Source organism: Enoplosus armatus, chromosome 11, assembly GCF_043641665.1.
Source record: "Enoplosus armatus isolate fEnoArm2 chromosome 11, fEnoArm2.hap1, whole genome shotgun sequence".
Lineage (NCBI taxonomy): Eukaryota > Metazoa > Chordata > Actinopteri > Centrarchiformes > Enoplosidae > Enoplosus > Enoplosus armatus.
In genome coordinates, this window is record NC_092190.1 from 5,906,933 (window position 1) to 5,920,750 (window position 13,818).

The 13,818-nt window shown below is 39.8% G+C and overlaps 1 protein-coding gene across 1 annotated transcript in view; it reads right to left on the bottom strand.

The window, feature by feature from the left end:
- Nucleotides 1–13,526, bottom strand: part of slc49a4 (solute carrier family 49 member 4) — a 43,676-nt gene extending 30,150 nt beyond the window's left edge. Inside the window, exons 1-3 of the mRNA XM_070915298.1 lie at nt 13,168–13,526; nt 8,990–9,083; nt 747–1,018 (exon numbers count right to left, since the gene is read on the bottom strand). Coding sequence (XP_070771399.1) covers nt 747–1,018; nt 8,990–9,083; nt 13,168–13,462 — 661 coding nt within the window. The 5' untranslated portion in view covers nt 13,463–13,526. The remainder of the gene's footprint in view (nt 1–746; nt 1,019–8,989; nt 9,084–13,167) is intronic.
- Nucleotides 13,527–13,818: the final 292 nt, after the last annotated feature.

Genomic DNA, 13,818 nt, shown 5'->3' on the forward strand with positions numbered 1-13,818 from the left:
TCATAGACAAGACAGTCAGACCAATTTGACATTTAAAAAAAAAATGTCACTGTGACATCCAAAAGTCCTCTGAAACCATCCCTGGAATGAACATAATGGCCTAGTAGACAAGACTATAGACTAAATAAACACCTTGTATGTCTGTATCACACAATCAGGCAATCTGGCACAGCAGTGGCTGATACCTCAACTTATTTCTCTTGGAGAAGCATCAGACTTTACAGTTTGGTTATTTCCAAAAAGCTCCATTGCAGCCATATCCATATCATCATAGATGGATTGATCGAGCAGCAGCTGCCTATTTCCCTCTGACAGAGTTGCATTCCTGCTCATATTGATCTATCATTTGGAAAGGCGGTTGCTTTGCCATATGTGTGTTTTTTTTCTTTTGATGACCTCCAAAACTTTTGGTTCACAAAAGGTGTCTACTTTGTCCTTTAAAAATTAATAACAATACTACCTTAGGTTAAACAAAAGCTGCAGCCTCAATCTATTACAGCATGCTTGTTTCTCTTTTCAGCGTGCTTTTAATTTTCTGAATCAGTTAAGCATAACATTCCCAGCAATCTATTTTTCAGAGGGGCGGTTATGAAGATTATAATTGGGGTTGTTTTTTGGTGTTTGTGCAAAATTCTTGGATCCCCTCGCCTGATTGTATTTGTGTCCCTTGACGGGGCTGACATGATGTTGAAATGATGCGCTATCGATCCTCCATGCCCTCAGAGGTTCTCGCTTGCTGTTAGTACCTGCATACATGACCAGCTGGATGGTGTCTCGGATGGAGCTGTCGGAAATCGCTGCTGCCATCGTGGTTACTGCCAGGGTGTCATTGGGGGCTGGTACTACCAAAGGTCCTACTACAAATGAAGCAGCACCTCCCAAGTAGGAGAAGAGTGAGGCCACGGCTGTGGCGGTGGCTCTCTGGTCTGGAGCAAACCATGTGGTGGAGAGGAAGGGGCCGGCACTCATTATAGTTGGGCCGGCTAAACCATTCAGAAACTGACCTCCGTGTATCAGCCTGTAACAGAAACAGCAGGAAGAAATAGCTTCAATTCTTCACTGAAAAGAACAAACAAACAAAAAACAAATGAGATGTGATAGTAGGCATAAACAACACATTTTTTTTAAACAGCAAATATCAAGAATTATAATCTTGTGATGAGTGTGGGGTTCCCACAATTTCAAACAACATAGGGACTATTTTAAGTGTCAAGTTAAAGAATAATAATTAGGCAAGTGAGAGACCAAGCACTCAAGGTATTTAAGTTTATCTGGCTAATTTAATTATGACATTATGCAGCAAATCCAGTTTTCTGAGCTCAGCTGCCTTCAGTTACTGTAATGAAGTTTGTCTCTAACAGTCCGCAATTACCCTGAAAATCTACTACCAGTAAATTCATGAAAATGTGATCCCATATATTCAACTTTACATTGTCCCTGACCATATGTGAGATTACAGTTGCCAGCTGTTGCAGGGACATTGTAGAATGTAGAAAAGTTTGGAGGACTGTGGTGCCTTTAAAAGTTCATAATAAAAAAACCTAATCATAACTTGGTATATTTTACTGGAAAACTTATTGTTTTCCGAGACATTTTAGTCTATTGTGTCATTGTCTAGGACTCTTATTTGACTGGGAAAACTGTATAACAAATGTAGGTTTTTCAGGATGTGTGGAAACCCTGTGAACCCTTCTTTTGTGCGGGTCCTATTTATAATAGACTATCGGATCTACCACTGTTAAACAACAACGACAACCAAACATGGCTGCAGTGGTGAGCATCACATCAGTGTATTTATTAAGTTAAAAATAAAAACATAAAGACACGAAGTAATGATGCATTTGATATGAATATCTGATGGAATAATGTCAGGCGAAGGAATGAAAATAAGGTGTAATTAACTCTGGGGGTTTACGTAACAACCTGCTCCTGAGAGTCCAAGTTGCTGTACAGTCTCACATCTGCACCACCAGACTGAGCTGTGTGAGACAGATGTACTCTGAGATGTCCCCTGATGCCACCAGACCCCTCACCACCTTCCTCCCCCTCCAGAACTGTCTGAGTGAAACAGCAAGCCGCCAGAGACAGCGCACAGCTGATTTCCTGTGAGCTAAGTAAAGACACCATTCATTCAGGCAGCTCAGCGGGGAGAAAAGGAGAACGGTAGGGACGGAGAAGGTAAAAAGAGAGAAAAACGATAAGGAAGAGAGAGGACAAGGACGGATCTTGGGCTAATTCTGAGTTCATGGCATTCAGAAATATTCCATATACTTGCGTTCAGATTGAACATTTTGACAGCTAAGAGCTATTCTGCTGATTCTTATTCAACATAAGTGAGTGCAGGTAGGAAGGAGAAAACTGCAACTCTAAAAATGTAATCAAGTTAACTTTTTAAGATCTTTTCAATACCAATTTGAGTGACATATATCACCAATTACTTAAGTGAAATGAATTTGAAAATAACTATAATAAATAACCCTTACTATAATAATAATAAGGGTGTATGACAAGGATGTATAACAACCCCTCCACATTTTCTAAAATATTTTTATTATGAAATATTATTCCAGACCTTAGTTTACATAACATGATTTATACGACTGTTTCGGGACTTGCCGAGACCCTGAAAACCACATAGCTGCCACGCTTTTGGCGTCCATTGTCAAACCATCAATATGACCATTTAGGAAAAGTCACCTGTGTGAGAATGACAACTATTTAATTAGGAAGCCATAATAGCGCTGACTGATAATGATACAAAACAGATACCTTACTATGAGAACTATGAACATGTCTCTCTACAAAACAAACACAAGCAGCCTTACGAGAACTTTGCCTACATAAAATACAGTCTAGCACTGGCAGTTCTTTTTCATTTTATCAGGAACTATATCAAGGAATAAGCACACAAAATTAAAAATCTGAACAGACATTCGATGCCAGCTTTTGGTTCTTGACAGTTTTCAATACTCTTTGCTACAGACACATTTAGTAAATCAATACCTTCAGACTTGAAGCAGACATATACCAGTTTGCTTTACTCTTCAGTGTGCTTACACTTCTCTCCCCTCTAACTCTTTTTAACTTTGCTGTCCATTGCCTCTGAGGTCCACAGATAAATGTGTCATGGCAGAACACAAAGTGCAGCGGTCACTGACAGATTAATTGGAGAATAACCTGTTCACCCTATATCTCCTTCCCACATCTCAGCCTACACACCAGCACCTCCTAAAATACCCTGTGGCTCTTTCTTTTTATTCATCCCACTCCTTCTGTCTGTGCCTCAGTCTTGCTCAATTAACTGCAAGAGTATTCACTTAGTGCAGATTAGTGCACCTCCATGATGGCATCTATGTTTACACACTAGTATCCCCTTTTAATCATATGTGGGACGCAGACTAACCTGGTTATTCATCTCACTGTATAGGTGATTCTAACGTTTTCATGGTTTCTGATCTGGTCATCTGCATTGGTGCAGGCATGTCTCCTTCACACCCTGCCATCTGTCATTTCTGTACCAAGTGAGTCACCTCAGCAATTGAGGGATGAACCCAGTGTTGGGACACTGCTGCATTTGCCACTCTGCTGTTTCCCCCTCTATCTTATTATGAGTGATGGAAGATGAGAGCGTCAGGCGATAAAATTTATCCTCCATATTACCGGTGTCACACTGTCATTTCCACTTCGGCATGTGGATTATCATTACATCATTTGTCATTATATATTTTTGTTTTACAGACTCACCACTACGTGACTTAAATCAAAGATGCACCCGCTCACATGGTAAAAAGTCAGAAAGCTGGCTAAAGTGTTTACATGCCACAGTATCCCAGTCTCAATCACAAGTTAACAACAGGGATATTAGTGTGCATAGAAATGTGCTTCATGTTAAAATCCTGTATTTCTGCTGAATATTTAAATGTCTTTGAGTTGTTTTTGGCCATGGATTTCACTTGAAAAAATGTTACAAAGTGTCTTTCTTAGGAGTACTGCTGATCAAATGACACATTAGGGTCATCGAAAGCATCTTTCAGCCTGTGACTGACAAGTTATATGGCCGTCCCTCTGTGGCTGTGCTCCATTTGGCTGGGCCTGCGTGTCACTTGTTTAGTAATGGCAAGGACAGAGAAACTTGAACAGAGTCTATATTTGTTTGCGCTGCCGTTGATAACACATGGTATTTTGTTTACCTGCCGCACAGAGTCGTCAATTCAAGTGGGCAAAGTGGCATGTGCCGTTTTGTGTGCCAAATTTAAATGGAATGGAAATAACGACCAACTGGCACAAACCGGCACAGTGCTGGTCAGGTTTTGGAGCACACCCTGTGATTACGGTCTCATTTAGGCCTGGGAAGGGTCCAGATACCAGACTGGTCCACCTGCTGCACTGTCACCTCTCATCAGCCACAAAGATTATTCCAAACCCAACACTCAAATCCAGTTTGTCCTAATACTGATTATTAAAGAAACAAAGATACTCGGCATAATTTAAAACAATAACTGTGACCTAGTGTGTTTTTGTAAAAAAAGTACTACGTTGCTAAGTATCAACACATACTACAAAACAGTTTTTGGATTTAACAAAACATGGAAACAAAACAAGCCAAACAAAATTCTGTCTCAACACAAAAATCTGAACTATGAATTGTGTAAATAAAATGCAACATAAAAATAACATAACAAGATAAAGGTTAAAACAAGGGCATATATCTGAATAAATAATCATAACTAATAATTTGACCAATTCGATGACAGCTTTCAGTACTTCGCAGTTACAAAGTTTGGCCAGTACTTTAAAAGTACTGAAGTTCAGTACCCAGCCTTACTGTCTACAGGATGGATGTGACTAGGAAAATTGCCTTTAATGTGACAGGTGATAAGGACGGATGGCGAGGAACATGAGGATGAGCGGCCACACGGGGCAGCCGCACTGTGGCAGGAGAAGGAGCAGCTTTTTTCAACTCGATGATTAAGTTAATCAGTATTGATGAACCCTGTCAGACGGAATCTGATCGAGAATGAGACGAAGAAGCCAGCACTGTGGTGAAATCATCCCATTGCCTCTGGTCCGCCAGGGCTGACAGACCCAATTCTGCCATCATAAAAAGGCCAGGCCAATTCTGTCTCGAAAATGACACCACAGAAATCGTCACAGTAATAGGACAGCCTGCTGCAGGACCCACAATGTGTTCTGATGGCCAATCAGACAGTGTCTGAGTGAGTCTGAGATCTAACCGATAGACACTTACTAATCACACAGCTGGTCTGTATTTAAATGCATAACAGAGACAGATGGAGAGAGAGACTGAAAGGGCGAGAGAAAAGAGTGAATGCGTGAAAACACAAGAGAACGAGGAGGGTAAAAAATTTGATGTCTTTGATTTGAGAGCAGACTTAATCACAGCAAGGTCTAATCAGTGACCACTGATGCAACACTCCTCCTCCTTATCTCCTTATCTGAACTCCACAAAACAAATGCTCCATTCTTTTTCAAATGTGAGTGCAGCAGCTACACAGAAGATCCTAGATATAAAAGAGAGGAACTTCCACCACTCACAGGTTCACAACTTCCTTTGATTTCCTAAAAAGGATCTTAAAAACTCATAACAAAGAGGCGGCTTACTTCCTCAAGAGGATGTCATAAAAAAGAAAAAGAAGTAATCGCCTATCAAACATGAAACAGGATGTGGAACAAACACAGATCTGCAGGGGGCTGTCAAGGGAACATCTAAACCTGGATAACTGTCGCCACTTGTCTCTTGATCAGGGAAACCAGAAACTCAAAAGCTGTGTTTGATCACTCTTGCTATGCCCTTGAACTCCACACACTCAAAATTCTGGAGCCGGCTAGACTTAACTGTTTTGTTAGGTCCCCTCCCTGTCTCTCAGGTCATCTAAGTCATCACCTGAGCCCATACTTCTGAACAAAATATCCTATATACGAGAGCCGGCACACACAACAGCAACACAGGTCAGTAAACAAAGCTCTCACAGTCTGGTCATGTTTCATCTCCACTACTGTAAAGCAAAGAGTGACATCTGCTGGTGGTCCAGGGAGCTACATGATTCCATCAGTCTGCACTGTGATAATCCACTATGTCATCCATTAAAACATGGCTTCAAGAGCTGTGACCTGTTACATTTAATATGTAAATTAGGCTGAACTGTGTCAGAACTAACATTTGCTGTGTGATTCATGTTATCTTGACTTTCATGGTGTTATCTTGACTTTCATGGTGCTATCTTGTTTTCTACTTTGAATACCAAATCTAAAGAGCTGAGGGTGACGGCTGTGAAAGGTTGTCCCCATCAGCCAATGGGAAAACAGCAGACAGCTCTGACCCGGGCTACACACCTTGAACTTTTTTCAACAGACACCAAGAACCAATACATCCTGGCTGGATACATATGGCTGGATTCAGGAGGGGTGCGACTTAAAGCATGCTGGAGATACTGCTTTTTGTACTGGACTGACTGACGCTTTCAGTCCTGCCCTGAGCATATCCTAAAAAGCATATTTCCTCTTTATGGTAAAAGCCTCTGGTAATTGTTAACAGTCATGTTAAAAGTACGCTCGCATACTAGTTTACGGTGCTTTGGATAAAAAACAAACATCAAGTGGAGCTGCATTAGCTTTAACCTATCAACCAACCAGCCTTGTTGTCGAACAAGAGTCAGTATAATTTCAATTGTTTTCAGGCATTTGTGAAGGCAGGTTCACTTACAGGTGTTTTGAACAATTGCTGGAGGTGCTGGAAAGACACTGACATTTACCAGACACGAAAATTTATAGAAAAAAACACTCTTGATAATGGGAAGTGTATGATCCAGTATTTTTGGCCCTCACTATGAACTAAAAGTCAGGATATCTTGGCCTCAGCCGCAACAAATTTTGACCATTCCTTTTACAATCTGTCACTTGAGAGTCCTCCAAATGTTTTAGAAGTGGAATATAAATTCACTGGAGTACTCTTTTAAGGTGTCACGGAAAGATAAAACAATAAAACAACTGGTTTGTCCATTTTGGTTTTGATTTACTGATAAAAAAAAATTAAAACTTCAGCTAGATCCTTCTGTAATTTCTGGAGGACCACATATTAAAAAAAAATGTCTGCATAGTTTACTATGCAGGCCAGGTACAGTAAAATATAACACCCTGAAGATTTAAGCCATAACCACCCCACTAAAACCAATGACAAATCCTGGAAAAGGATGAGTTTGGTTTCTACATCTCTACATTTCTCATAGCATAGCTTTCTCTAAAAGCTATTAATATGGGCTGTGAAGAACACACAAATACAGAATGCGACAACCACACGGAGAAGCAACAAATCCAGGATGCAAAACTTGACATTTCACAACAAATTGAAAATACTCTTTTTCAACATAGGCCCCATCACAAGGGAATCATGAGTCTATCATTAATATACTTTACCAGAAGGTTTTACTTTTCCTTACATTTGGCCTGTATCGTTGTAACATTGGCTGTTCACTCCACAAATGGCTCTCTTACCGCAGCCTCAAGAGACAGAGAGACTGAGAAACAAAATTGATTTATCTGCTCTTTGAAAGCCAAAACTTTTTTTTTTTTTTTTAAATCCTTAAATCCATGGCGTGACAGTGATACGTGACTCTGTCCGTGGAAATACAATTTCCTCTATGTATTGATATTTTATGATATACTGTCTCATTGTGGAGCCCAATAGGAATCATTAGACAGATTACCACTCGGAAATATTCAATGAAATTACATTTTTAAAAAGGCACATTATAATTGAAATGACCTTCTCTGAGCTCTTGCACATTCTAAAAGAGGAACGCTGAGCGAGCTCATGAGTAAAACTGAGAATTAAACCCTGCGAATGATGGGATTCTTTTTTTGTTTTCCTGTGATGGCCTGTCAAAGTGCTGTCTGATAAGGGAGGAAACTGGCAGCAAGGACACACAAAAAATAAGTAAAGGATCCAGACTGTATTGAGCTGTCTTTCAGAATCCAAAAGCCAAATGCTTCCTGACTTTCCATATACCCAGTTACAGGTCTCTACATTGATGAAAAAAAGAACAGGGCCTTGGCTAGAATCAATACAGCTGAATACAGCATAACAGCCTTACAAGCCACAAGAATAGTCATGTTCATCCTGGTGCTTGTCTGTCTGTCTGTTGGTCCACCACTTTGGTCCAGACTGAAATGAACTACTGGATGGATTGTCATGAAATTTGGTACAGACAATGCCCCCTCAGGATGAATTCATCACTCTGGTGAGTCCTTAACTCTGGTCCCTTATATTAGTTTCAAAATTGTTATTTGTCCAATATGACCGAATACCTGCAAAACTAATGACATTCCTATAATCCTCAGCTGTACTTTGTGTTGCTGCCAATTAGCAAATATTTGCATGGTAACATGCTAAACTAAGATGGTGAACATGGTCAACATTGTACCTGCTAGTGCTAGACATCAGCATGTTAGCATTAACATTGAGAGTGATTAATGACTGTTTTCAATATGGATTCATCTGCAAATTATTTTCTCAATTAATCAATGAATTGCTTTGTTTGTAAAATGTCAGAAAATAGTAAAAGCTTCTTTTAATAACAAAGAAATCACATCCTCACATTTTCCACAAAAAAACAGTGAATTTTTGCTTGGAAAATTATCATTTTCTGTGGAGTGACTAATCAATTAACCTGCTAATCCTGTCAGCTACATCACAAATAATGGTGAAATCATTAGACAAGCAGATGTCCTAACTTTGGCAAGCAGCTCTTTTTAGTCATAAACTGATGCACATATCTGCTCCTGAATTGGCTGTGGCAGTCGTTTAGAAAAGTTTGCCTAATAAATCAAATTATGGAAATTATGGAAGGCTTATGACTGCACGGAAGATCACGAGTCCCTCTCTGCCTCTTTTCCAAAACCTTTCAAAGGACCATACTGACACTAGCTCCTTTGAACCATCTGCTACCATAATGTTTACAGGGAGTCTTACCATCGTCTGAGATGCTGGTCTGTCAGTGGGATGCTCCTCAGAATGGCTCCTAGCAGCATGAAGAACGCCGAGAGGAGGAGGGACGCCCGCAAACCTGGAAGAGTAAAAAGATGGCAGCTACGAAAAGTGAGAAGTGAGAAGTGAACATGGTTGACGTCATTAGCCCATATAGTCAGGTTTTCTTCCAATCAAAAGTAATCTTATTACTTCCAAAGGAGGGCTGCCACTAATAATGATTCATTATTGATTAATATGTTGTTTGTTCTTATGCTTAGTAAAATGTAAAAAAGAAAAATACTGAAAATGTCCACTATTTTCTGGAGACATCTTCAAATTGCTTGTTTTGTTCAACCAACAGTCAAAAATCGAAAGATGTTCAACAATTATATAGAAAAAAATAGCAAAATCCCATATTTGAGCGAGCTGACAGATATTTGGTATTTTCTACTTGATAAGTTGCTTGTTTCCAATCCATTTTTTGTTGACTGACTAATCATTTCAGCACTATTTCAAAGCACCTACACTCAGTTTATTAGGTACTCCTACTTAAAACTAATGCAGTCTAATACAACAGTCCTGCAATAAATCTTCATGAAGGTTATAAAGTTCAGTTTTTTTGAAAGTGTTATTTAGCCTACCATCATTGATATAAATGGGGTCGATAAAATAATATAAACACCTGTCAGTATAATGCAAATACAGCTCAACAGCACAACAAACTGCAGCCACAAAAATTGGCTCCATTAGTTGTAGCTCGGTGTACCTAATAAACTGGAAAGTGAGTGCATGTGACCAATAATAGCTCTAAACATGCAAAAAGACAACAGGAATCCTGAAGTTCCTTGTTTAATATTGCCTGTGTGACAGCAATAGTACGGACAAAGCGCCTTTCTCTATCAACTTGGAAGTCTCTATTCTCAGTTTCACCCTTGTGATGCACATTTCAGGAAACTCTCTCCACTTCCCTATTCTTCTCTTCCCATGTGAGTTGTCATCTCCTGAAGCTTTGACTTGATCCATATATTAACACCGGTCAAACAGGGCTGGGGTGGAATTGTTCTTTGTCGATTCCTACAAAATTCCAATATGGCCTCGTAGTGCATGTTAGGAGGCTGTTTCCCTTAGATATGAAAGCGGATGCTGTGGTCTGCAGCATCAAATATTGACACGTCACTAGTAGCAACAAGTGCTGACAGGGACATTAAATCCCTCAACAGAATATTAGTTTTCTGTCAGCTTTTTAAATCAAGAAACACAACTTTTCAGCTCCAATCATAGCTGAATCAAACAAAGCTTTGTTTCATTATTAATTAAGATTTGGAGAAGATGATAGTTGCATGATGATGCTATAAGCACTGCCTTTCATAATAACACTATTATAGACAATAGGGAATTGCTTGTGCTGCTACATTTAGGCTTGCCGATGCCTTTGTAGGGTTAGAGAATTTTAAAGATTTTTTTAAAATGCCTTGAATGTTCCTCTTTTAAAATGCCTGGGGCAGCAGAGGCTAAAAAGGGTCAAGACGAACACTTGTACCTCAAGTGCGATTCTGGATTGGCAGGATAAGCCTACATGGGGAAGAAAATTAGTTGTACCAGCCCCTCTTTCATTAACCAGTGTTGTACATAACATCCCCAAACTGCTCCCAGGGAATTGTCCAAAAGAGGGCTTTTGCTCAGCAAACCTAACCAGTCCTAAAACAAGTATAGGTAATAGACAACAATTTAGACGGTTTATGGTTTAAGACATTTATCAAGAAAATATATATTTTTTTAATGTTTTTATGTTCTATGTCATTATAACTTGAATATCTTTGAATTTTGGAGTGTTTGCATCATGTCATAATAATGTTGCTGCAGAGAAAGTATTGTACTTTCTGTGATGCATGTGGGCTAATATTTCTATACACACAGTACTGCATTTGTATGACACAAAAAAGTCAGTAACCCATATTTTGGAGAGGCACTGGAGGCCAGCTGCTGCCAGCAGGACTTACAAGCTTTACAACCTCACACTTAAATGTGTGGATAAGCTCTCTCTGACACTGCAACATTAAGTACATTATGTAGGTTTACTACTCCATGACTGCATCACATATGACTTGATCTTAAGACTCTAGCCTCTCTTGGATGTTGTTGATCATCATACCTTCGGGGAGGGGGGAACTACCAGAGGGAAGCCAAGCATTGTCCCAACTGGAAAGTTGGAGCAGAGCCAGTGAGCGTGTGTGGGAGACAGACTGAGTGTGTGTATCATACATAGACAACAGTGTAAGCCTGTTGCAACCTCTGGATGTCAAGTAGCTTTTTTTTTTTTAAACAAGGTCACGTGTAATTTATGAGTGCTGAATGGGCTGCCCTACTTGAATATGTGACTCAGAGGCAGAATTAGCGACAAGCTGGGTATAAAGTTGAGCATTACACTCTTTACAGGTATGATGGGAATCTACGGCAGGATAATTTGACCGTATACAGTCTTGTCAGTGAGAAGTTTCTACCATTCACTGAGAGCAGCAGATATTTTGGCAGACAACCCAAAACCACTAATTGCTGATGAATCAGGGTCACAAGATGAGGTGTGTAATTTCTTGGCATGATTTTTACTTGTGGTCTTAAAATCATCAGCAGCCCGGTTACAGTGATGTTGTTATTGCGCTGTAACTGTTTTTGTCATCTGACAGTCCAGCTGTCTACGTGTCAGTCAGGTGATGCAGAGGAACCGGTTAGGTGAATGCTCTGAGTCAATAGCTCAAGTCAAGAGCTCTTCTGCAGGCAAAGGCACTGTACAACATGTTCTGTGGTTTCAAGACCATTGTGAATTTAAACTCTTTAAAGAGACAAGTCTTAAAAGCCCTTCAAGAGTTGCTTATCCTGCATCAGCACTTTTAAACTCTCACATGGGTCCAACTGTGACACTGGACGGTGGACACTGGAAAACCCTTTGGTACAGACTCATGTTCTTTTAAAGCATGACAGTGGGGTCAATCCATTGTTTTTACCGCAAATATATTCAAGGATCATGTCAATTAACACAAATGCCAAATGTGCAAAACAAGAAGTAGTAGTATTCATTTAAAAAATATAAAACTAAAACAAATTCCCAACTATTATCTAATTGTTAACAATTCTGATGTCTCAATCTATCATTACTAAGTTATCAAGCAAAAACGTCAAACATTTGCTGTGAGGATTTATTGCTTTTCTCTGTTTCATACATTTATAATTGAAGAGCTTTTGGTTTTGGGAAATTGTGATGGGCATTGTTTATAGACTAAACAAAAATAGACTACATAGCAGTATTGGCCAAATCAGTAGGGGAAATATTGGAGAATGGTATTAGCTTCAAAAAGACATATATTACTTACTTTGAGATGAGGAATAATGGTTTGACTTTGCTGTTTCTACTGTTACTGTTAAAGGTTGATTGGTTTATCAAATATTGACAGGCACAGAGAGACCTACCATCTACTGGCATTGGCAATGACTGTTACACTATTATATATTATATCATGATGTATCTTGATGTAAAAGCAGGATTAGCATGTGGGAAGCTGGAGCCATGAGATTCTTGCAAGAAATATGACTTAAACGATTATCAAAATAGTTGCCAGTTCATTTTCTGTCAGTTGACTAATCGATTCAGCTGTACTTGTATATACTGTTGGGTAAAGTGTAATGTAACTAAAGCTGTTAAATACTTAAGGTGAAGTAAAAAGGACTATATTTCACTCTTAAATGTAGTGGAGTAAAAGAAGAAAGTGGCATGAAAAGTAAAGTACAAGTACATAAATTTTGTACTTAACAGCAAGTTACATTCCACCACTGATAACAGCTATTAAAATGTGTGAGCCCCTGTAAGTATTATGGCGGTCGCCATTTTTGATAGCAACTATCAAAATACATTAGGTGACCAGGAACCTGTGAACTCAAGTTACAGAATCTGACGGATAACAGAATAGCGTGTGACACCGAACATCACCACTTATTTTACTCTATGAAGATAAGACTATCAAGTGTAGGGTGTCAAGTAACAACACCAAACTTTTGAGTGATTTAGCCATCAAAGATATCACTGTATCATGTGTTTTTTAGGACTTAACTGCGGTTGATAACATCCCCATAGAACAAACACCACAACGTTAAGATAGAACACAGTGTACCAAATTAGAACAGCTCACCTTTTTTATCCATTAACCACATAAACAGCAGCCAGGGAGCGAAACCCACAGGGCCCCACAGCACCAGAACGGCAATGTCCGACTTGGTGAAGCCGTACGCGTGAACGGCCGAGTTCTGGATGGGACCCCAGAAGTTCCACACCATCCCTTGCATGAGAGCCAGCAGGGAAAACAGGGTCAGAACCAGCCATCTTCTGCCGTACACTCTGCTGTTTACTGGCGGACTGTTTGTCTCCGCATGAGAAGGGACGAGAAGCGGCTCCCTTTCGGCCTCGGTGCTCGAACCGGCACCCATAGCAGCTGTCCGTTAGTCAGTTCAGTTAAAAGTTCTGTTTTAACGCCTGCAGAGCGAGTGGAAATGGAAGACTCGCCGGGCTTCTGTCGACCACACAAACAAAAACAGCCGATGGCTTCTGTTTCTGTCACTTAACTTTACTGCGCATGCCTGAACGGAAATAGTTCAAGTAGTAGAAACTGTGATCAACGAACTGCCATTTTGGTTCTTCTGGTGCATTAGCTTGAATGAGGCAGATGTAGCATCCACAGATCCGAAATGGAGTAGATTCACAGTGAGGCGTTCCCTATGTATAAAGAAACACTACACTGTCATGTGAGGTTTGTTTACTTCCGCCTGAACCTCAACTGCACGTG